The 26,436-nt window shown below is 40.9% G+C and overlaps 1 protein-coding gene across 4 annotated transcripts in view; it reads right to left on the reverse strand.

The window, feature by feature from the left end:
* LOC115192752 (chemokine-like protein TAFA-5) overlaps positions 1–26,436 on the reverse strand; it is a 193,065-nt gene that overhangs the window by 68,008 nt on the left and 98,621 nt on the right. For 2 of the 4 annotated variants that reach the window (XM_029751569.1, XM_029751570.1), the window contains exon 3: positions 14,753–14,880. In XM_029751569.1, the coding sequence (XP_029607429.1) occupies positions 14,753–14,880 (128 nt within the window). Of the gene's footprint in view, positions 1–4,034; positions 6,161–8,357; positions 8,493–14,752; positions 14,881–26,436 lie in introns of those variants that run through there. The other 2 variants (XR_003877989.1, XM_029751571.1) reach the window with 2 other exon arrangements.

Below are 26,436 nucleotides of genomic sequence, written 5' to 3' on the forward strand. Positions count from 1 at the left end.
ATCACAACTGGCCATGATTGGGAGTCCCATAGGCTGTCATTGTAAATAAGAATTTGTTCTTAACTGACTTGCCTAGTTAAATAAAGGTTACAAAATAAAAATCCATCCTGCATTGGTATAAGAAGTCTGATAGCACTATGGTGTGATAAGAGTGTCTGCTAAATGAACTAAATATAAATGTATATATAAAAATGTTTATAAATACTTTGTTGAGGGAAAATGTGCTTGATATGATTGTGATAGGTTGTTGTCTTACCTAGCTGTCTTAAGATGAATGCACTAATTGTAAGTTGCTCTGGATAAGAGAGTCTGATAAATGACTAAAATGGAAATATTAACGATTGCAAAGCATGCTGAGTATTATTATAATGAGTTTCACCCCAAAACAAGGCCAATAATAATACCTAGTGTGCTTTGCAGTTCATTTTGTTTTGTTAATTTTCACATATAGATGTTAGTCATTTAGCAGACACTCTTCTCCAGAGTGACTTGCTCAACTAAGGTAGATAAACAGCAACATATCACAGTCATAGCAAGAAAAACTTTTTTGTAACCGTTACTGAGAATGTTGTTGCGATCGTGCTGGGTACTTGCAAAGGCATAAAAAATAAACTGGATATACATAGTTCATTTTTATACATTGATCTTTGTGGTATTTTGTAATTGTATTTTTTCCCATCCCTGCACACACCATATGCCAGGTTACTGCTGCAGTGATGGTAGAGTGGCCGGTGGTGGCTGTGTAATAAGAGCTAATGTATGCAGGCTGTTAGTGATGTTAAATGGACCTTGACGCCTGGCTGACACAGTCAGATCTCCTCTGAGCCCACGGAGGATGAGAGCGAAGAGGAGGATGAGTGAAGGACAAGAGCTGGGGTGACTCAGGAGGAAAGAGTGAAGAGAAATGGAAAAACAAGAGGTCCGGGAGAAGAGGGCACTAAAATCTGTCCGTAGAAGTAATCTACCAAGCAGCTACAATTACAGGGTTTATCATTGCCTGGTAATTTGCAAAAATGTAGGTGAATGTATAAAAAACATTTTATTTTATTTTTGAGTTGTGCATTATCTGCTATGTATTTTTTATTTTTTTAATGGTTTTGTGTTTTGCCATTTTGCCGTTTTGCATAGGTCAGCAGGTCAAAGATAAAACACTACATATTGACATACTAACGACACCAAAAGGACTTTGTAGTGTTTCCATGTTTCCTCCTCCTGACATTTTTCGCCTGAAGAAAAATATAGCTGCCTTAGCCGTACGGGGAAGCAGCTGTGGAAGGTATATTGCATATTGATTGTACTTTCTCCATTGCAAGCACAGTAAAACATTCCATATTGTATGTAATTCAAGCAACAATGTACAATGTGACAATTGCATTGAAAGTTCATGTTACAGTATGTATCAATCATATTAAAACATCAGGATTTGTGTCCGATGTGTTTGGTTGATCTGTGTAACGCGGTACTTTCTTTGGTGGAGGACCTAAAGACGGAGATGAGAAAAATGGTCTGTCACTTTGTCACAGCACAGTCAACCAAAGGTTTCAAGGATTAAACAGAAATAACTTTACACCATATTATGGTGTTTCAATTGGTCAGGTCTTTTTTTATGTGGACTTCATCGCAAATAGAAAATCAGTGTTGTGTTGGAGGAAGATACCGATTGAATAGAGTCCAAAGTATCACTGAAGAGTTACAGATTGCGCAATAACATTTTTAAGGTCATTTCCAATGCAGCGGTTTCCCGGGAATGTAGTCTCCACTAACGTGGGAACATTGTGTTTACATTTCAATCACACTTACGTGGAACTTCAGTGATACGCCTTTCATTCTTTTCTCTCTCTCTCTCTCTCTCTCTCTCTCTCTCTCTCTCTCACACACACACACACACACACACAATGCGTTGGTTTTTATGAACATTAATCCATTAATACGTGACCCATTTGATATGCCTTCAGAGCAGGGGTGGGCAATCATTTTGGCTCGAGGACCAAAATTCAATGGAGGGCTGCACAGATTTTTTGGGGGACCTATTTTTTTTTATCAAAATCAATTTGCAGGAGAGAAAAAAATGCAGTTGAAAATATATAGATCCATTATAATTTCTACATATTTTCTATCTAGTTTTAGACGTTCAGGTGTGGCCTGGAGTGTTTTTTTAACCCAAAATAAAAATGTCCCTCCCTCCCAAAAATGTATGAATATAGATTTAATGGGCCATCCCTGCTTTAGAGTATTAGAAGGGAGTCCATCTTGCCATCATTTTACCTGATAAATCCATTGCTTGAGGAAACCCCACATGATTATTTTAATACCCAAATTAAATATGTAGAGGCATGACTTCTAACACATTTGCCTCCAGGATACCAGCAGGTTATTGGAATTCAATCAAGGGGAATTAAATATGTCAGCCACCTTGTTAGGCAGCCATTACATAAAGCAACTTCATGCCATTTTCTTCTCCGGGCTGTTTGCTGATCCTGAGGAAATCCATGATAAAACACAACTGTACAAATTGATTGCTGGTAGCTATCATTTATGCAGAAAATACTTACTGAGTACATTCACTGTACAAATATTGGCTGAAGAGGGTTGATGGTAAAATTGGTTAAAGGGAAGGATATTGTCTCTTGGAACACCTGACATCAATACACTCACCTTTTAAGGGGTCTATTCTAGAACTGAGGTTAAAAAAGTCACTGTCGAAGACCAACCTACATGCCACTGTCTCCGTGGTCGATTTTGTGCAAAGCCAAGGTGAAGTACATTCAAGTACATTCTAAAATCACATACATTTTGCAAGATAGAATGTATACATTAACCTACTGTCAACTACTTTTGGTGTCTTTCTATGACTTAGCTTTTGTTTAAAATACAGTATATTTATTACCAAATACCTTAAACCAAAATGGCATAAGGACTTTCAGAAGCATAATTCATTTTACTCTCAGTTTAAGTGTGTTAATAGTACTGTAGGTACAAAAACTAGGCCAGAATAAAGTTAATAAATAAAAGCGGACAATATAATAAATCCACAGCCTCTGAGACTAAAGTCCTATATTTGAACCATTCTGTATTTTTAGTGTTTTCAAATGCCTCATAACTGTTCTACTAAGTTAATATGACCACACACAGTCAGGTCCAAAATGATTGGCACCCTTGATAAATGCATCTTTCTTGCGATGCAAGACCCACCACTGGTGTGAGTGGCCGAAGAGCTCTATTTTCATGTCATCTGACCATAGCACCGGTTCCAATCCAAGTGCCAGTGCCGTTTAGAAAACTCTTGGCATTTACATTTGTTGGATGACATGATAATTGAGCTCTTTGGCCACGGACACCAGTGGTGGGTCTTGCAGAAAGAACCCCATACCTACTTTTAAATATAGTGGTGACTCTTTGATGTTATGGGGGTATTTTGCTTCCAATGGTCCTGCGGCCCATGTTAAGGTCAACTGCATCATGAATTTTACCCAGTACCAGGATATTTTTGCCAAAGACCTGGTTGCCTCTGCCAGGAGGCTGAAACTTGGCCACAAGTAGATCTTCCAGAAAGACAATAACCCCAAGCACACATCAAAATCCACACAAAAAATATTAGTTATCTACAAAATAAACATTTTGCAATGGCCATCTCAGTCTCTGGACTTCAACCCCATTGAAAACATGTAGTTTGAATTGGAGAGGGCAGTCCATAAGCACAGACAAAGGATATCAAGTATCTGGAAAGATTCTGTATGGAGGATGGTCTAAGATCCCTCCCAATGTGTTCTCCAATCTCAAAAGCATTTTAGAAAAAGGCTCAGTGCCTTTAACCTCGAAATGTGAGGTATTGAAAGGCATTGAAAACCAGGTTGCCATTCATTTTGATCTTAAAAAAAAAAGATGTTACTTGTTTAACAAAATCTCTTTCTCTGAGCAATTGCGTTTAGTATAAAGTAATATAATTTCCCAAATAATATTAGAATTATTTATTTTATACAGTGATGTTTCTCATCGTTATCAAGGGTGTCAATAATTTCACACCCCACTGTATATGATGCTCTGTTTATTTAAATACAAATACATTTTGTGGAGCTTAGTATTTTTATTATTAGTTTTTTGCTCACAAATTTTGGACCCGACTGTATGTCATATGGAAATACTCTATGCAAGTGATTTGATATCCTCTTTGATGTAATTTTACTTTGATGGCACAAAGGCATTTAAATGGCCATGTGCGAACAGCATCTAAAGAGCATGATACTCATGTCTTCCAGACTCAAAATCTACAGGAAATATTGTGAAAGTAGACCATGTGTAATCTGTATATTATTGATACTTTTTCACTAATTAGCCACATTGATGCAACCGGATTATGTTGAAGTCAGTTGAAATAAGGAGGAAACAATTAGTTAAATCCATGTTTGTCTAGAGATGGTACTGTAGGATGAGAGATGTTGTAAATCAATGTTTACCTATGTATATGATATTCCCATGAAGTCTCTCTGATATAAAGTAAAATCTTTACAGAATCCCAGAGAAAACTTGCATTGAGACTACAGACAGTGGAAGAAGTTGTGTTTAAATTGGCCCATAATAGAGTACGTATTTGCCACTCATTGATCCAATACTCCAATGTTGTAGCATAATCCCACCACTAGGGTTGAACTACTAACAGGACGTTCATACTGCTCGCGACCTTCCGTACCATGTTGCTGAAATTATCCTCATGTGTGTTTCTTCTGAACAGCATGCAAAACAGCATGTTGGTGGTAGCCTAACCAGCAGTGTCGAAGTTCGCTAGCGCGAGAGCTTCTCTCCCCCATTGGCTATTGCAAAAGTAGCCTTGTCCCTTTCTGAGCTTTGGTTGCAAACTGTAGTCGCCAATGAGTAACTCACTAAATGTCTCCCCCTTCCATTGAAAATGGCAGTGGCTTGGCCATTGAATGTAGTTTAAGTGGTTTGAAAAATAAAACCCCAAATTGTGCAACATTTTCACAAAGGTTACTGGGGGGGGGCTATAAAAGTAGAACATTTAGAACATATAACCTTTCTTCAGAAATGGGCTCTGTACTATGATCTGAATGCTTTAATTCTGTTCCTTCTTCATTTCATGTTAAATAATTGACTTGATGAAAAAACTTGTTCAAATGAACAAGAAGCCAGTAGGTTAAGGACATAGCTCATTGCCAATCATAAACTGTGGATACACAATGTGACCACATTTTCAGTGTTAAATAAGGTTTTCTACAAAGATACAACATATAAAACTGTTAAATATATAACTTTAGGCTTTTGAAAATACATTTAATGTTTCTTTCCCCCAAACAGATATGATGTATTTACTCTTTTCCTTCTATTCTTTACTGGTGAGAAATGATTTGTTTCTTTCACTATAACCAGTCATGCTGACTGCAAATTGTCCAAATATAGCAATTGAAAATGTATATCTGATTTAATGTATGTTCAAAATAGAGCAGTGAGTATACAAGTACAGTTTAGTAGTCCAAGAGAAACATCATTGACGAATTACACAACGTCCCTTGACTTTTTCCATTCAGTATTCGTCATTCATTTGTACACAATTACTCTGCACAACACATCACTTTTATCACCATGTGTACATTTGTGGGTATGTCTAGAGTCTGTAATATTGTGAGAGGGAATATGGGATTGCATGTTTCATCAACTTGGAAAAGTCTCTAAACCCCTCATCCCAAAGTCCACTGAGTCTCCAAAATATGGAGCAGTCGGCTATCTTTTTCTTTGGTCTGTAAAATCACTACAGAGGAGTTTCCAAGCGTAAACTCCAAAAGAAACATTTTGTCCCGTGTCTCCAAAGTCTAGTTGGGTCAGATCCAGAAGTTCATGACGACACACATCAGAATTCTCCAAACTCAACTGAAAAATAAGTTCTGTCTCCCATGGAATAATAGAGCATTGCAGAGTCCATATGTTCCATGTTAAGCTCCAACTCCTGTATTTGGAGTCCGGGCCTTTGGCAACGTGGGTTCTACGTGGCTTCACGCTGCTGCACAGAACAATAGACGGACAGCTGATGATAAGACGACGTATGCTCCACACAGGCGGTGACGATGGACTATGGGAAGCAGCTCACACACCATCCCCTCTCTCTCGCTCTCTCGCTCGGGAGCGTCTGTCCCCGCCATCATCAGGAGACCTGGGAATCGATAGGAACACAACAGCCGTCAGGGGAGAAGAGGATGCAGGACGACATGCGACATCTGGCTCTGAGAGCCCTTCTGCTTGTAAAAGCAATGTATTTATGGTGACGGCCACCGTCGATAAAATGGCAAGCCCATCACTTCAGGGGACTCAATGCAGCATGTTATGTGTGATTCAGAAAACACTGGGGTTTGACATCAGGAGTCTGAATGTTTCGAGCTGCAGATTCTCTCTCTCTCTACCCCCCTCTCTCCCCCTCTCTCTCTCTCTCTCTCTGTCGCAAACACTTTTAAAGATTAACAATATTTTATTTCCATATCCATGTCTTGTGTTCTATAGATAAAATTGCACAGAATGTTCTTTATTATCTGACTGTGTCACGTTCATTTCAGTTAATGAACTCGCTCTAATGATGCCAAGCTGTTGCTCAAGTTAAGATTAGACACGCACAAGATGTAAATGAAGTGACGAATACCGTGGCGTGAGGCAGACCTCACTGTCTGACTGAGTCTTCATTCAATTGAATACCATCACTTTCGATGACCCAACAGTACAGGGGTTAAAGAGTGTGACAGATCTTCTCCATACACAGATAGATTTTAAATGTAATCAGAGTTGTTTCGAATTCACTGCAACTTGACACAGCCCTTAATGTACCAAAGATAGTGTGGGGCTCCACACTGCCCTCTAGCCATTTGGTTAAGCTAAAAATCATGACAACATCATAGACGAAATGACAAAGTGAAGCAAAATGTCTTCCCTGCGCATTCACAAAGCAATTTAACTGAAGTATGCCTTAGTGCCCTGCATAAGTCACTGCCCCCACACTTACAATACAATGTCATGCAGGTGTCATGTTTCCTACCTCATTGCAATAGAGGGCACAGTATAGAGGTCATTATTGCTATATTGATGACTGATACTTCAAGCCTCCCCTTGCATCTCAACCACGTGTTACAAACCCTGATATCAAATTAACTCGCCGTATATCCCTCAACACTATATTGACTGTATTTTGTGTTGACTGTACTGTTGTTGTCATTCTCGTTGTCCTGCATGTTTAATGCCCTTTAATCTGTGCATGATATTGTAAACATTATTTCCCCAATTGGACAATAAAATCAGGAGGCACACTTAAAAAATGACCTCACAAGTAAACATTACCTGACAGAGATCCACAAGTAGACTACAAACAATTATAAACTGGGTGGTTCGAGCCCTGAATGCTGATTGGCTGACAGCCGTGGTATATCAGACTGTATAGCATGGGTATGACAAAACATTTATTTTACTGCTCTAATTATGTTGGTAACAAGTTTATAATAGCAGTTTATAATAGCAATAAGACACCACGGCTAAGGGCTGTATCCAGGCACTCCGTGTTGCGTCGTGGATAAGAACAGCCCTTAGCCGTGGGATATAGACCATATACCACACCCCTCAGCCTTTTTGCTTAAATATACCATGGTTAGATTTCTTTAGCCATAGATGAATTTTCCTGCTTGAATCCAAATCAGACTACAGTGGAAATCATGCGTAGCACAGACTATAGAAAGATGCCACGACAAAGGCAGACAGTATATTTATATTTCGGGATAGCACTCAAAGCTTTCTCTAAAAATTAACAACGGAAGACAATATGGGCAGGAAAAATATTTGTGTCCCTTAAAGGGCAGTGTCGTAGTCAATTCCAGGTGAAGCCTTTGAACAAGTGCACCTTCGGGGCGAGAATGCATTGAATAATTCATAACCGTCTTGTGACAGTCTTGTACATCTGTAATAGGAATTCCAAAGCAAAGGCAAAACAGTACGGTAAGGCCAATGAACCTGGGTTCTAGACTTTTATTTTGGCCCACTGCCCATTGACTCTCCCCTGTATTATTGACTCAAGCTAATTAAACAGGGATAATAAATCAATGTATCTATCATTACAGATATCATTAATGTCATTATTGTTAACATTTCATCGGATGCTGTTCAAATCAAGTGTTATTGGTCACATACACATATTTAGCAGATGTTATTGCGGGTGTAGCGAAATGCTTGTGCTTAGGAGATAGAAGCAGATCTGCCATGTCTGTTGGCGTCATCTTGCCCAACATCATTACAGAAGAGAAAACAAGTGTGTCATTTGCCATCACAAAGGAGTAATCATGCATATGACATTTAGGAGAAACAGAATTCATCTGTACCTTGCTGTGTCGCTCTAGCATGCCAGGATCTGCAGTTTGTTGTTTCTCTCCTGTCTGTCCTTGAAAAGTGGTTGACTTTTGCTGTCTGTCTGGCTGGCAAGGCGTTGTGTCTTTGTGTGTGTGTCGTCATAGGGCCTGAAATCACAGGGAGTGTTTCTTGCATTTTTTGGTCATACAAAAAAGGTGCTATCTAGAAGCTTAAATGGTTATTCGGCTGTCCCCATAGGAGAACCCTTTGAAGAACTCCCTTGGGTTCCATGTAGAACATTCTAAAAGAGTTCTACCTGGAACCAAAAAGGGTTCTCCTATGGGGACAGCCGCAGAACCAATTTGGAACCCCCCTTTTGTTAAGTGTATGCATAGGGATACAGCACGGTCTTATACTAAAAGAAGAGTGATGCTACGTTGTCTTTGGTTAGATTAAACACGTTTTTGAGCTGTGAAAATGTATACTTGGGTTCAAAATGTCAACATAATAAGGTTTTTTGTGTTAACGAAACCAAACTTAGCTGTGTAGCAATTGAAACATTCTCTATTGCAGTGCTACACCTATATTGTTTCTCCAGGAATTCCCAGTTATTTGTTTTGATAGAAAAATGATTCGATTTTTGATTACCCAATGTATAGATACTCATGGCAATGTAGCATAGCTAGCACAGGACAAAGCATAGTGATGTTTGGAAGCATGACGCAATGATGGCACAACCAGTGCCATGTCTGTTGGCAGGGATAAATCCTAAATGCATAAGGATACAGCATTGTTGATACAGACACTAAAGATGCAAGGTGAACTATATGCTCGAGACCAAATATGATTAGTCAACAGAAATTCAATGAGCAACACAGTTACTAACACATTAGAAGTAATTCTGAGGAATAAAGTTGTTGTTTCCCGCAGTTAAATAGGGGAAATAGTGTTGACATTGGGAGAATGCTGAGATGAGGTTATCTCTGCCTCTTATGTTCTGACCTATGACCAGTCTATATAGGATTTCACCTCCATAATGCTTAATGTTAGGATTGGTGAAGGGTAGGCAGATCCTACAACCATGAGTCATTCTGCACTGTGTTTAGACGAACAGCTGTCCTCTCCATGGTGATTGTGTTCGAACTGTGATTTGATTGGTCCTGGTAAAGCCTGGCTGCCCAATGGGATCAATTAGGGAAAGAGAATCAGCTCCACCACAGCCCAGTCTATCTGTCTTCTTATAGATCTCTGTACTGTCCACTCATGCATTCCCCCAATCGGAAGAGCTGGGCACCCACACGCACACACACACTCTACTATAGTTCATGTCAAAACTCTTTATTAAAAATGTGTTGCATACATAGGGAAAGAGTTGTGGTCCTGACAGTACATGAAAATTAACCATAACTTCCTTGTCTCTGTCTCTTCACATTGACTGTTCATGCCTGCTGCCAAATATGACTGATTACAGTAATCTCATTCCTCAGTGTTAATGATGATGTACCACAGAATGTTCATTTTTAGTCTGCCACACAGTAAAGAGAGAGGTAATAACCGATGAGCTTTATCATATAATTAAGAACTTTCACTGCATCTAGAAATTGAGTGTGAATGTGAATACGGGATGGCAATAACCGCTTTTTGGGTTTTAATAAAATGGATGTTGTTATCTGTCATAATTTTTTTGCCATAAATAGGCCTGCTAAAATTAATTGGAAAACAAAAGGGGCTGTGCTTCTTGCGTTTGCACATAATTAAGTATGGTAAAAAATAAATAAAATAAATTTGTTTTGAGAGCAAAACAAGATGAGATTTGATTGAGTTAAGCAGGCAAGCAATTGGCAAATATCTCAAAGCAACAAAAAAACGAGCCTGTTTGTGAGTTAGCCTGTATCAGCTCTGCCTTATTCTTTGTTGAGCCAAACCTTCTGGTCCACTGCTTTAGCTGGTCATATGCAAAGATATATTGGGCAGGCTAGTTATGATGTAGGGTGCCGTCTTTCGGACGGGACTTTAAAACGGGTGTCCTGACTCTCTGTGGTCGCTAAAAATCCCATGGCACTTATCGTAAGAGTAGGGGTGTTAACCATGGTGTCCTGGCTAAATTCCCAATCTGGCCCTCATACCATCACAGTCACCTAATCATCCCCAGCTTCCAATTACAATTGGCTCATTCACCCCCCATCCACTCCCCTGTAACTATTCCCCAGGTCGTTGCTGTAAATGAGAATGTGTTCTCAGTAAAATTACCAGGTAAAATAAGGGTAAGAAAAATAAAAAATAAAAAATAATATTTTGGTTGTTCTAGCAACTGCATAATGCTAGCTAACATAATTGTAGCTAGCACAACATGTATAGCTGATGTGTAAGCTACTTTCACTTGAAACTTGATTTTGTGACATTACATCTCATGGACAATATCTAAACATGTCAACACAAGTGTGTTAATTCAGGTCAAGACTAGAGTATGTGCAGTAAGGCCAGTTTCAGATGCATTGGGCTTGCTAGCTGCATACCTGCCCCTGTCAACAATGTCTGTGATTAGATTGTGTGGCTGAAGGTATTTATTGAATCAGGATAAGGCCTGCTCTACTCCTCGCCCTTATTGCTCAAAAAAGTCTAGACAGACAATGACAGCGAACCTAGACTGCTTGGCATGACAATGAATGACAAAAGACTGAAGCATAGGCTATACAGATACGTGAAGAACATCCAATGCCCCTAAATCATTCTGCTAAATGGAAAATAGGCTTACATTTTTCTTACCAGCTTGAAGCTTATAAGATGGGAATATTATGTTAAACATGCTGTAATATTGGTGTTCAAATTATCCATGCATTTATATAGCGAAAAGGCTAATTCCTCTGCCATTGTTAGCCTATTATACTGTCAGAAAAGAACCAGGTATCGTGAGTTGATTTGGCTGGTGACTCTATCAACTTCCCCTCTACTTCCTCTCTCCAAACTCTCTCTGCCTCTCTTTCCTTCTTTCCTTCTGAATCCCTTTCCCTCTCTCTCAGTCATAGTTTCATGCCGGGAAGAACAGACTCTCCTCTCCCATTGTTAAATCTGTCCAATTACATTGCACCATTTTAGATGCCCATGACACAATATCCAGGTACAAGCACAAGGAAGTCTGAGCATGATTCAGCATCCACTGAATGACAGAATATATTGCCATGCTGTGAGGAACATTAAATCAGGGGATACAAAAAAGCCAAGAGACAGAGATACATCAAGATAGTCGAAATCATGCTTGTTAATCTTAGGTAAAGTAAAAGATGGATCCGTAAAATAAATATGGAAATTGAATTGCAGAATGTGAAGACGTGCTTAAGGGCGGCCCATATGAGAATGTTTGGACATTTTAAGATGATCAGTTTAATGAGTCTAATATTATAACTTTCACACTGTAAAATGCATTTTATATACATTACATTAGCATGCTGTAAAAAATATACTGAGGCTGTAACATTCATCTTTATAGTCTTATAAAAAAAACAGTCACTTTTATACACATTAAGCTGCACATATTTGGCAATCACGTACTAAGCTATATGTTAGACCTCAGGGTCCGGTAGAGCTGCTGTACCCTACAGGAGGCTTTCATTCCAACCCTAACCTAGCACACCTGATTCTACTAATTAGCTGTTCACCAGGTTATTGATTAGCTATATCAGGTGTTACCATGGGACTGGATCGGAAGCCTGCACATCCAGTGGCTCTTCATGACCAGAGTTAGAGAACGCTGGCTTATCTCAATGATATCCAAGTCAAAATGCTCAAGTTTTAAGTATGGAGAAAACAGTTTGCCATAACCACTCCTTATTTCATGAATTAGAAATCAGTAATGCCTCTAGGTCAGTGTGTACTACTTAGTACTGTATAAAATATAAATATATAATCCAATACATGTGGTAACATGCCTAAACATTTTGAAAACATTATGTAATGAGATGTGTTAATGTCCTGTATGTGATTATAAAATGTAAAAAAGCACTCAAGCCCAATCCATAGTTTTAAGACCATCTGTAGACAATGCCCTTGGATGAAAATGTCACTACTTACTGTGACTTGCACAACTTTTTACTTTTTAGTCTGGGGCAAAGGAGTTCAACATAATTGAGTCAAATGTATTCTATAACAACATCTGAATTCATTAGTTTCTGTGTAGTCAGCCACGGCAGGGCTTAACTTTGGAGGTCTGTGTTGTTAAGTTAGGGAAAAAAAGTATTGCCTTCTTATCCCTGCTAAAGCTTTGTGGTTACATAGCAGAATCCCTTAGCATCGGACACAATTGGTACAAAATGGAGTCTGCCACTGCAATACAGGAGATGGCTCTAACGGTCCACCAAGAGACACCTGTTATTTTAGACAGAATTTACAGGGTTAGTAGCTCCCTTGCCCCCTGTCTATCTTTAAAACAAGCCCCATTGAAAGCAATGGCGCCTGAACAGAGGGTTTCTGCACATAAAATGCTGGACTTTCAAAGCGATCCTTGGGTTGACAGGTTTCATTATTCAGTACCTAGACTGACAGCCCACCAGCCTCCTGTCTCAGGCTGCCAACCATGGCACTGAAAGCCTGAGCATGCATGACTACCCCTCAGACTTTAAGACACTTCTGGAGGGAAATTCAGAGAATTCTACCTGATTCTTTGCGATGTAGAAGACTATCACAGGTGTTTATGATAGTCAGAAGACACCTATAGGATGTGTTGGTTAGCAGGATGTGTACGTTAGCAGGATGTGTATGTTAGCAGGATGTGTATGTTAGCAGGATGTGTACGTTAGCAGGATGTGTACGTTAGCAGGATGTGTACGTTAGCAGGATGTGTACGTTAGCAGGATGTGTATGTTAGCAGGATGTGTACGTTAGCAGGATGTGTACGTTAGCAGGATGTGTACGTTAGCAGGATGTGTACGTTAGCAGGATGTGTATGTTAGCAGGATGTGTACGTTAGCAGGATGTGTACGTTAGCAGGATGTGTATGTTAGCAGGATGTGTACGTTAGCAGGATGTGTATGTTAGCAGGATGTGTATGTTAGCAGGATGTGTACGTTAGCAGGATGCGTATGTTAGCAGGATGTGTATGTTAGCTGCTATTGATAACGTAGAGAAGTACGCAACCTTAATGCAATGACAAATTTGTAAATTATAAGCTTTTAGTTAATGCCTTATCTTTGTATGAATGCTAACAATAAGCTATTAGGTTGATGAGCTGCAGTGCATGTGTTCTGTAAACGCTATATGGCGTAGATATAAATGAACAACCTTTCTGCCCCATTTATGAACATCAGACAACATGCCAATGATGGGGATGCAAATGAATGTAGCAGAATGACCCTGTTGAAATGGAGCTCCTTGATCACCGCTGAAATGGATGCCCTGACAAGAGAGCGACAGAAGTACCATTCAGGGAGTGGCATTAAGTGTGCATGAGTGAGAATTATTTAATCAACACACTTAAGCTTTGGTTTCCTTTCTGTTATCACAAAGACACACACAAAAAAAATGCTGTAACACATTGAAATAGCTACATGATGCAGCCATACAAAAAGCTAATCACATCAGTCACTGACCACATAGACATATGTGACAAAGACTCATTCAATTGAGTTATCCTGAAAATGACTTGTAGACAGGTGTTAAGACAGGTCACTGGACAGGTATTAAGACAGGCCCCTGGACAGGTGTTAAGACAGGCCTCTGGACAGGTGTTAAGACAGGCCCCTGGACAAGTGTTAAGACAGGCCCCTGGACAGGTGTTAATGCAGGTCTCTGGACAGGTGTTAAGGCAGGTCTCTGGACAGGTGTTAAGGCAGGTCTCTGGAAAGGTCTCTGGACAGGTGTTCAGACAGGTCTTTGGACAGGTGTTAAGACAGGTCTCTGGACAGGTGTTAAGACAGGTCTCTGGACAGGTGTTAAGACAGGTCTCTGGACAGGTGTTAAGACAGGTCTCTGGACAGGTCTTAAGACAGGTCTCTGGACAGGTGTTAAGACAGGTCTCTGGACAGGTGTTAAGACGGGTCTCTGGACAGGTAATAAGACGGGTCTCTGGACAGGTGATAAGACGGGTCTCTGGACAGGGGTTAAGACGGGTCTCTGGACAGGGCTTAAGACGGGTCTCTGGACAGGTCTTAAGACGGGTCTCTGGACAGGTCTTAAGACGGGTCTCTGGACAGGTCTTAAGACGGGTCTCTGGACAGGTCTTAAGACGGGTCTCTGGACAGGTCTTAAGACGGGTCTCTGGACAGGTCTTATGACGGGTCTCTGGACAGATGTTATGACAGGTCTCTGGACACGTCTTATGACAGGTCTTATGAGAGGTCTTATGAGAGGTCTCTGGACAGGTGTTATGACTACGAACTCTGGTCACTTTAACTGTGACAGATTGTGGTCACGAGGCTTTGCAGTCTTGTCTTACCGTGGTGGTCTTCACCCGGCCCCCTGGCTGTGTGCAGGTCCAGCCCGAGTGGTTTACTAAGAGGTCACAGCCCTCGTCATCCAAGCAAGGCGTCATCTCACACCACTGCCGGCTTCTCACAATGAGAGCTGTGGGGAGAGGAGAGAACGAGGGATGGTTAACTATTGCCGAATCTATCAAACAAATGAAAAAAAATCCTGTGGACAGACAGGGACATAGATAGAGACAGAGGGGAGAGAGAGAGAGAGATAGAGACAAAGAGAGTTAGTGAGTGATTAAGCAAGAGAGAGAGCGAGAGTGAGACAGAGGAAAGTGATAAACATTGGAGAACATGTAGGATTTGCAGCACAGGGATGGAGAGGGGACATGTTATGAAAGACCATTGATCATTGAGCTTATGAAGCAGGAACGCTCTAATGATCAGCACACTGCTGTATACCATCTGATCTCGGGTTGTTATAATTCACAGCCCACTGGAGGGAACCAACCAATGCCTGCGCTTAGATTTCACGATGGGTTGCGGCAAGGCTCTCTCGACCTTATCAAACCATACTCTTTGATGAAACAAAGTGAATGGTATGTATATGTGTGTGTGCGTACGTGTGCGTGTGTGTATGTGTGTGTGTGTGTCCGTGCGTGAGAGAGACACCTGCTCAACACTGGAGATTGCAGCCCTCCACAATACCACATGTTGGGAAAGAGTGTGTGTTCAGGTGTTATTAAACCCCATTCCTGTACATTAGCACACTCAGAGGTTAAACAACACACAGCAAGGGTAACCACAACCACAAAGATGCCAGAATAAAACACGCCAAATGAATAATTAGATCTGTGATTATAAAACAGAACATTTTAGCTCTACAAAGAGCCTTCTCCTCTTGAAGTAGACCTGTTTTTATACTTGATCATACACATGTCTATTTATAAGAAACTAGGGCATTCGCACACTTGCATTTCCATATCATGACATCCCAATTGGCCCTCAGAGAGAGAGTGGGATAGGGAGAAAGAGAGAGAGAGGGGGATAGGGAGAAAGAGAGAGAAAGGGATAGGGAGAAAGAGAGAGAGAGAGAGAGAGAGAGAGAGAGAGAGAGAGAGAGAGAGAGAGAGAGAGAGAGAGAGAGAGAGAGAGAGAGAGAGAGAGAGAGAGAGAGAGAAAGAAAGAAAGAGAGAGAGAGTTGCATATTTAGGTCCAGGGGAAAATGAAATTGAGCAGAATATAGCTTATAACAAACAAAAACTAAAGTATGCAAATGGTGGCACATACAGCATCAGGGAAAAAAGGACATACATAAAGACAAGGGCAACATTATTGTGTTCACACAGCGAAAGGAAGAACACTCAATTACCACTACAAGCAGTACAAACAAATCAATTGTACAAACTCAATTAAGTTACAGTAGATTTAAACTGTAATAGAAAGATAAAATACATGTTTTTCTCAAACAGAGGATCTACTGTTGGTGCAACTGCCTATGCCAAATTTGTTTCAATGTTGTCATGGGAACACCTGATGCCAATTTTATTTGCATTTTTTAAATAATTGTTTAAAATATATGTTCAATCAATTGGCAGATTAACAGCATTAGACAAATAACAAAAACATTGTAAGCGCATGTCCACCAATTTTCTTAAACAGGACACATGTGGACCCCAGGAAGAGTAGCTACTGCTTTCACAACAGCTAATGGGGATCCTAATAAAATACCTAAATGTAATCACAACATTTTTTGGGACAAGGGTGAAGGGAAGAATAATGAAAGTTATAACTTTAAGTGAAACAGATCCTTATAATTCACATCCCTGTCCACCTCAATGAAATTAAACTTTGCCAGGGATGCTGCGAGGATCCTTCTGGAAGTGAACAATTTGCATGGGGAGGCATTTGAATACCAGAGATATGGATAACAAATTTAGAGGGAGAGGCCAAACCATTTATACTATACGAAACGCATTCAGGTACCCTGCACTAAATTCCTAGCGCGACCAGAGGATGGTATAGAAAATTAAATGGTATATGGACTGCTTAACAAGGTAATGCATTCTCCTTTGGTGAAATTTTATAGTGATAACCTGTTAGCCTCAATTATCAATCTGAATTTCCATTGAACAACACCATGGGACATGAGACCCTCTCAAAAATGGTCCTTAATTCAATTCTTCCATTTCCGCATACCTTTATCTGATGTGGTAGGGGGTAGTGGAAGTGATAAGTATATCAATAACACCCAATCACCACGCCGCCCGCCTTCCCGAGGTCATTCCCACCTTCAGATAACAATCAATTCAAGTTATTGTTCTCCTTCATTATCCCACCATTAGCTGTGGCGGCCACTCAACTGAAACAGCTGGGGATCCAAAGGCAATCTCTGTTGTGAAATAATAATCATGAAAAGAAGAAGAAACAACCTGGATGTAATCTACCTACGTGAAGGTGTGTGTGAGAGTGCAGATGGAGAGGAGGTGGGCGTGGATGGGGGCACAGTTCATCTTGTGGAGATAAGACAGAAATAACATTATTACATCCACCAGTGTCTGTGAAATAGCATATCACTGAGCCGTCAACAGCTGCCGCCCCGGGTGATAAATCCTGCTTAATATGGTGTGAAGCCGGGGGTCTGCCAAGATAGGGGCTGGGGCTGCTAATCTGCCCCAAGGACAGGACAGGGAATACAGAGAGAACACACCTCCTTCTTTCCTATACCTGTTTATTTACTGCCTCTATACAGTACCACAGTACAGAAACCGTAAACGTAACATATTCATTTTGCAGCCTTTTCTGTAGGCAGTGATGGGCAGTATTTCTGTTAAATGTATTTTAAATATGTATTTCAAGTAACTTTACGTATTTTCTAACAAGATACTCTCAAGAGCTGTAATTTCTATTTTAAAATACTTTTCTATACCATTTCTTATAGAGCTTCACAATTATGTGGCCCACTTTTACCCTGCATTGGTATTTATCAGAAGTCTGATGGCACTATGATTCACATCAACACCATCATGCCGGAAACCCTAGACCCACCCCAATTCGCATACCTCCCCAACAAATTCACAGATGACGCAATCTCAATCGCACTCTACACTGCCCTTTCCCACCTGGACAAAAGGAACACCTATGTGAGAATGCTGTTCATTGACTACAGCTCAGTGTTCAACACCATAGAGCCCATAAAGCTCATCACTAAGCTAAGGACTCTGGGACTAAACACCTCCCTCTGCAACTGGATCTTGGACTTCCTGACGGGCCGCCCCCAGATGGTTAGGGTAAGCAACAACACATCTGCCACGCTGATCCTCAACACTGTGGCCTCTCAGGGGTGCGTGCTTAGTCCCTTCCTGTACTCCCTGTTCACCCAGGACTGAGTGGCCATGCACGACTCCAACACCATCATTAAGTTTGCCGACGACACAACAACAACAACGATGAAACAGCCTATAGGGAGGAGGTCAGAGACCTGGCAGTGTGGTGCCAGGACAACAACCTCTCCCTCAATGTGAGCAAGACAAAGGAGCTGATCGTGGACTACAGGAAAAGGTGGGCCAAACAGGCCCCCATTAACATCGACTGGGCTGTAGTAGAGCGGGTCGAGAGTTTCAAGTTCCTTGGTGTCCACATCACCAACAAACTATCATGGTACAAACACACCAACACAGTCATGAACATGGCACGACAACACCTTTTCCCCCTCAGTACACTGAAAAGATTTGCCTGGGTCCCCAGATCCTCAAAACAGTTCTACAGTTGCACCATCAAGAGCATCCTGACCGGTTGCATCACCGCCTGGTATGGCAACTGCTTGGCATCTGACTGTAAGGTGCTACAGAGGGTAGTGCGTATGGTCCAATACGTCACTGGGGCCAAGCTTCCTGCCATCCAGGACCTATATACTATGCGGTGTCAGAGGAAGGCCCCAAAAAATTGTCATAGACTCCAGTTACCCAAGTCATAGATTGTTCTCTCTACTACCGCATGGCAAGCGGTACCGGAGCGCCAAGTCTAGGACCAAAAGGCTCCTTAACAGCTTATACCCCCAAGTCATAAGACTGCTGAACAATTAATCAAATAGCCACCTGGACTATTTACATTGACCCTCCCCCTTTGTTTTTACACTCCTGCTACTCGCTGTTTATTATTTATACATATTTACTTTTTGTTACTTTTGGACTATATCTTTTTTTCACTTTAGTTTATTTAGTAAATATTTTCTTATCTCTATTACTTGAACTGCATTGTTGATTAAGGGCTTGTAAGTAAGCATGTCACGGTAAGGTCTACACCTGTAGTATTCGGCGCATGTGACAAATAACATTTGATTTGATTTGATAAGTGTCTGTTAAATGACAAAATGTAAATGGTAAAATGTACACATAAAACATGCCAAGTATTATTCTAATGAGCTCCGCCCCCAAAACAAGGCCAATAGTAATACATAGTGTGCTTTGCAGTTGTTTCATTTTTACATTTAAATAAAAATGTTGGTCATTTAGCAGATGCTCGTATGCAGAGCGAATTACAGGTAGTGCATTGAACTGAGGTAGATAAAAAAGTAAGCAAAAAGTTATATAACCATTACTGAGAATGTTGTTGTTGCTAAGGGGGCTACTTGCTAATATATTTTTGTATTTGAATTAAATACAATACTTTGCAAATGTATGTAGTAATTTATTTTGATATGTTGTTCTTTAGGGAATTTGTAAAAAACTATTGTAATTGTATTTTTGCCCATCCCTGATTGTACGACAGTGAATACTCCTCCTCATTGAGACTGTACCCAGATGTCAGTGAGTTGTTTGTGAGTTTTGTAAATACTGCTGTGCATCTTGTTCCAGTCTGAGTCTTCAGGTCTTAAGGAATCTTCTCAGGTTTTTGCCTGCCATATGAGTTCTGTTATACTCACAGACACCATTCAAACAGTTTTAGAAACTTTAGGGTGTTTTCTATCCAAAGCCAATAATTATATGCATATTCTTGTTACTGGGTAGGAGTAGTAACCAGATTAAATCGGGTATGTTTTTTATCCGGCCGTGTAAATACTGCTCCCTAGCCCTAACAGGTTAATGGGAGTACCTGCAGAGTAGCAAACCATCTGCATACCCAGACCCCTTAGAGTTAAAGCCTGCCAGTTGCCCCCCATGCATTAGCATTAGCATTAACCACCAAACTCTGTAATGACAGAGCCTTTTAGGGCAGCTAATTTACTGGGTCTTGTTTTCATAGCGTAGCCTCCGATGCTAAGGCGCTCAAATCATGTCAGAGGCTGGGCTCATTGAGGCTCCATTGAAGAAGCACAACCCATTCAAGAGGGATAGCTACCAAACTCTCAATAGAGACAAAAACAATCCAGGAGTCACCACTCACTTTTTAGGGGCGGCAGGGTGGTTAGAGCGTTGGGCCAGTAACCAAAAGGTTGCACGTTTGAATCCCCGAGCTGACAAGGTACAAATCTGTCGTTCTGCCCCTGAACAAGGCAGTTAACCCACTGTTCCTAGGCCGTCATTGAAAATAAGAATTTGTTGTTAACTGACTTGCCTAGTTAAATAGAGGTAAAATAAATATATGGAAACAGTGATAGCCTATCACAATGTTCTGCTTTGCTAAACTGTGTCTACGCCTAACTGCTCAAGCCTTTGTGTTCTGCTTTGACGCAATAAGCAGTTTCTGAGGAGTGCAGTCTGGAAAGTACAAGAGACATCCATGCTTTCTATGTCTATGCTGCATACAGTAATTCACCTAATTAACAATGTTCTCTATTCATCAGCTCACTGGTGCGAGTCACTTCTCTTTCTCACCAAATCACAGGCAGTGCTGTGTTCATGATAAGAAAAAAGCCCTTCTCCATAATTACTCATACATGGCCCCTATTTTAATGAGAATATTCTACTCGTTTGGTGGGCTTGATGAGGGTCTACAAAACGAGGTGTCAACATAGCAGAGGTGAAAAGGTAGAAATGGTTTTGAAGCTACTGAGGGTTCTGTTGAAAGTTTGAATTTCTAGTCAAGATGAGCATCTATGACATACCAGCAGTGTTCTATGGATGTTCTGGTACTTCTACGATGGCCCAGGTCAGTAGACAACACAGACATTTGTGATGGAGATGACAGGCTGCATCTCTGCACCAACACTCACCTCCCCCATCTTTCCTACTGTACTGAGCAGTGTCTCAAGTCCAAAATGTAAAATGGATAACTTGATATCAGCTAAATAATAATAATAATAATTACATCAATCTATTTGTATTCCTTCTTTTAATACAGTTAGGCTGATAGCACATTGTTTATGAGAGGTATGGGAATATTAATGCTGTCATTTCAGTCATCTGCGATATTCTTTTCAAATGGTAGTTTGAAAAGGTTTGTCTGAATGGCTAGCTCACTTTTGACTTCATTCAGTAAGGTTTGTCTGAATGGCTAGCTCACTTTTGACTTCATTCAGTAAGCAAAATAGAATTCTCATTGCTTCCTCTCTATGGGCATAGTGGAATGTATTTGTTAGTTTTACAAACTTTATCACCATCAGCATAGCGTCACGTCTCTCCCCCTCTTTTACTATTAGCCACGTGCGGAATGTCGTTCAGCTATTATCTTCTAGCCTATGAGCACAGCACACTAGTACAACTCCACTACGCTAGCTGAGGCACCAATGGGCATAAATCTTGTGATGTATTTATATGTCAACATACCGCTAGATTTTTTCACTTGCATGTTACGTCAACAATTTACTGACAAACCTCCACTTCCCCACCACCACCTGCTGCAGGCCCGTCATTGGCCAACTGAATTAAAGCAGGGAAGCGAGTCTTTCAGCCAGAACTGTCGTGAAGCGATTTGGCCGAACAGAAGTTGATTTATAAGCGAATTACCGTAATATGCCTTGATAAAACAATTCAATTATATTGAAAGTCCTCTAAGCAGGAGAATTGAACTTAGGTTGGATAAATGGGAGCAAGCTTTAATGAAACAAACAAACAGACTCCCACCCTCTATTAACTGTCATGGCTACAGAGCCACACACTAAGACTCCCTCTCTAATGAGACATACGCTGTCTCTGCTGCTCGGAGAGCCTGTCACTCGGCGGGAACGCAGACTATGGAGGAACACAGCTGTTCCCAGTGCAGCCTTTTGTAAATCGATACATCAAAGCGCTGTACTCAGCCTGAACCCAGAACTGCCAGCCAAATGCCCACAAACAAAAAGGCGTTTGACTAATCCAGTCGGAGGTACCTGCACGCACAGTAAGACTGGGCTCCCTGAATACCTGAGTTTATTCACAAGGTACCTAGCAGAGCCACCTCACATTGCCTTAGCTTACCTGACTTATAATTGGGAAATGGGGAATGTACAGAATTTCTCTTTGAAAATATACTGGTATAAAACCTGTAATATGTGTGGGGATTGTTATTCAAAGGTGTAATTAGAAGTGTCAGGGGTGGAATGTAAAAAAAATTGAGTGAGAGAGAACACAATCCCTGTAAGATTTAATCACAGCTCCAATGAATAAAGGGTATTTTGTCTTGTCATTTTTTTGCAGAGTGTATTAAACTCGGCAGGATAGAGGACATTTTTCTTTGTGTGCTCTTGTGGAGACATTGTTTCTTAATCTAATTCCCTGGGAATGTCTGGAGCTACATCTCTATCCTCAATCATCCCAGGACACCTTCCCTAAGTGCGTGCGCCACACGCTTCCCTTGATAACGCTTTCATTAATTCAGCCGCCTGTCTTTGCTGGTCCTCGGAACAGCTTTCATCGGAAGCCTTGCAGCTCGATCTTAGACCACAAGCTTTCATGGTATCGCTGCTTATGGACATGCTTTATGGATACTAGAAGCACAAGGATCTCAATGGGATCCTTGCTGTGCAGCATGATGCACTGTCCAACTTCAAGCTCTGTCTGAAAAGCAACGAGAGAAGGCATCGGATCTCCCTCATATTGAAGGCACCTGGAGTATGTAGCAACTGCATACATAGGCTACCAATATAGAGAAAAAGGATTCACAAAGAACAGCTTGGTACAAATGACATCTTGCTATTAAAAAGATGTTCATGTGAAAACAGACCATTCATTGCACAGTGAAGTTGCACTAAAGGTGCAGTGTGACAGTTGAATCACACCCTTGACTCGGAACAGCCCCTCTTTTCTCCAAACGGTAAATGCCCCACCACATTCCCCGGAATTCATCTCGAATTCTGCGGGTCCCTATTAGGCCTGAGCGATGGCCCGGTCCCAGCTGTGTTCAGCCAGCATTCTGCAGACAGAGAGGGGGAAGTGGTCTCTGGAGCCTTGGCGGTCTTGACCCAGTTAAGGTAGGCGCTGACTGATGACCGATGCAGAGACCTGCCGACAGGATTTATTGAGACGATAAATGAGAGGGGCTTCGCGTTGCGGTGGACGAGAGATTATTTATATATTTTGATAAAGACTTTTGGTAAGCGCTACACAGCCTTGCATTGCTGTCTTTAGTTTCTGTTCCTTTGCATGGAAAGTAAAGGCCTAACCCTGTGGGCTTTCCTCAGACACACGGACACACAGACACAAACTAAAAGAAGCACCAAACTCGTCTTGATTTAAAAAAAATGTATAATAATAATTGTATTCAGTTAAGAACAAATTCTTATTTACAATGACGGCCTACACCGGCCAAACCTGGACCAATTGTGCGCTGCCCTCTGGGACTCCCAATCACAGCCGGTTGTGATACAACCTGGATTCAAACCAGGGTGTCTGTAGTGACATCTCAAGCACTGACATGCAGTGCCTTAGACCGCTGCGCCACTCGGGAGCCCCACTGCAACAAGCTGGGAGAGCTTTGGTCATTGCAACTTCACAAGTCCCTTTCGTTTATAGTCCCCAGAAAAGTCCTGTTAAAAGCTTTTCCACTGAAAATGCAGTTAAAAAAGAACTGAGAACAACACTATGGCAGCAAGTGCTGTAAAACATCATATGCTATTTATGTAATAGTTTAGTTGATAAAAATCCAGAGTAGATTAGCAATTTACAAATATGTCAGTAGCATGACATAAACTGAACCGGGTAACCACCAGTTACACTGTAGAGTTCATAGCTCAGATAGTCAGAGAGCCAACATCTGTGAGCACCGTCTGCCCGGGTGTTGTACTTGACATTTTAAACAAATCAGCTTGAATCAATAGCAAAGGTTACGACAGCAACACTCCGGGCCTCAGCGAAGCTAAATGGAGTCAGTCTGCTTAGTGCTGAACCCTCTCCCTCCCCTAAACGCTTGACCGTCTCCGAGCCGGTTCCCTTCCACGATCGATTGGAAACGACGTAAGCCACTCCAAAAAGAGTGGAAGCCTTAAAATACATTTTGAGGTCTTCATTTAGGATTGTTGTGTTGTAAATGCGGAGGACGGATATTAACTGTGGATTTCAGAGGCTTAGAGGTGTTCTGTCCAAGCTAATAATTGCATAATATCATGGGCAAAATGTATCAGACAATTTAACGGTCAAATTTGAAAAAGACATCAGTTATTCTTGGTACGAGTTCCAGGGAGTTCCTAATTTAAATGATGGAAAGGAAGTACCAATAACAATTAGCGATTGGGTATTTTACAACACAACACACATACCTACTACTACAGAGCCACTCTCTCAGAAACGCTATAGGTCTATCATGATATTCATCAAATGGTAAACAACTAATCAATAGTTCATTTGTCACTGGAGTCACGAGGAAGCAAGTTAGGGGAATTCCAGCTTTTTCCATAACCAAAATGAGACAAATCAATTCCCACTTTAGTGAGACTATCAAGGGAAAGGGGCTACAACTCAAAAGAAGGTTGATTGCTCCAAATACCAAAACAACTATCTTTTTCAGTAATCTTTTTACTACACTGAGAGAGTAAAAGTCTTCCTAGGCCCCGTTGGCATTTGGGTCTAAATGGATAGCACAGTGCCCCCTGTCACAGCCTGAGGCTGACTGGAAGTGGCAGGTGTATTATTCTTCTGGTTGCTGGTTCCCTGGACAAATTCTAAGATATTTGAAAGGCTCTGCAGTCACTATAGTGCCCTCTAACAAATATCTCTGTTCAGCATTGCAAAACTTCAAGTTGCGTTCAAGTCCCCAGGACTCGCCAAATTTGAGTTGCACCGATACAAAATGTTATTTCAAAAAAATAAACTTATGTGCAGTTAATTACATTGATCTGAAGACTGTTTCTTCCTAGCCACTGTGCTTCTACACCTGCATTGCTTGCTGTTTGGGGTTTTAGGCTGGGTTTCTGTACAGCACTTTGTGACATCAGCTGATGTAAGAAGGGCTTTATAAATACATTTGATTGATTGATTGATTGTTGACAAAAGACGGACTGAGTCAACTGTCCAGATGTGTCTTAATTCTGAACTAGCTTGCTTTCCATGTCTCCTATCAGCAATCGGCCAATTTATAACTTTGATCTTAGACATCATAAGATGAAACATCTCCCCTAAATGCAGTCTAAATTATGTAGTATCACAATTACCATGGCTAAATGTGAAAAATCATTCACCCCCCCAAATGTTCTCAAATGACCCACATTTAGCTGGGAGAGTTGTGTGGCTGCACTTGCCCCTAAGCTGCAGACAGCTACTTTCCTCTTCTAGGAAATTGCTTCGCAGCAAGTCACAAACATAGGGTTCATCAATATTAATAGAGGTGTCCATGCAAATGAGCTCCATTCATATTGATGGTGGTTGTAGTGTTTCCAGGTGACAAGAGTTGAATGTGAGTTTGTGTGTGTTTGTGTCTCTGACAGGTTTCGAACCCGGGTCTCCTGTGCACCAGAAGACTGAGATAAAGCCTAGGTATTACAAGTAATCTGGTGTTAGGCAACGTTACTCATCACACAAGTGTGGCTCACATACAGCCATTAATACGTACATGTATAAGTTGAAATCAAACAAATCCAGAAAGAAGAAAAGGTGCTTTCTTGACAAATGTATTCATTGATTCAATTTGAAGCACAAGAAAAGCTATATGTTGTTGTGTGAAATTTCAACCCACAAATAAAGTGAATAAATGAAGAAAAAAAAGACATTACATTACTGTTGGTTATTAAGGTGACCAAAACGTGTATTACATGATAAGAGATGTGGGATTCCAGTCATCTAGGCAGAGATCCTTACTATTTACACTTCATTGGCATCAATCACTTGCAACACTGATTAAATTATTTAATAAAAGCCATTTTGGATGATTGATTTGTATTTATGTCATTTGTTTGGGTCTGTAATGCCAGTTACTCATGCAAAGAAGCTAAATTCATCCGTGTTATGACAATAGCATAAAGGGAACATTTTGTCATCGGTTTACAGCTCTTAGCTCGTATTGAGTGGATCCTTTAAAGGGGTCTCTCTGGGAAAGGGTGTCACGGGGGAAAATAATCTGCCATGGTGATACAGTACATATTAATTCACACATCATTTATCCTCTTTCATTGTAGATATCATCTATAATCATTTGCGCTTTTGCCATCCTTCACTTGTTTGTCTCAGCCGTATAGGCTTGTTGCTGCGGTCATAAAAAGGATTTTGAGGCCCCCCTCCACTCCCTATATCCCATGAACACCCTCTTATGAAAATTGCCTGGAGTGACAGAGTGGAAGAATGTGCGTTTTTTTTAATGTTGTCTCTTTTTTATGTGGCCCCAGACCAAATGGATGTTGTGTGGGATAATGATGTATGTC

The sequence above is a fragment of the Salmo trutta genome, chromosome 4, assembly GCF_901001165.1.
Source record: "Salmo trutta chromosome 4, fSalTru1.1, whole genome shotgun sequence".
Classification (NCBI taxonomy): domain Eukaryota; kingdom Metazoa; phylum Chordata; class Actinopteri; order Salmoniformes; family Salmonidae; genus Salmo; species Salmo trutta.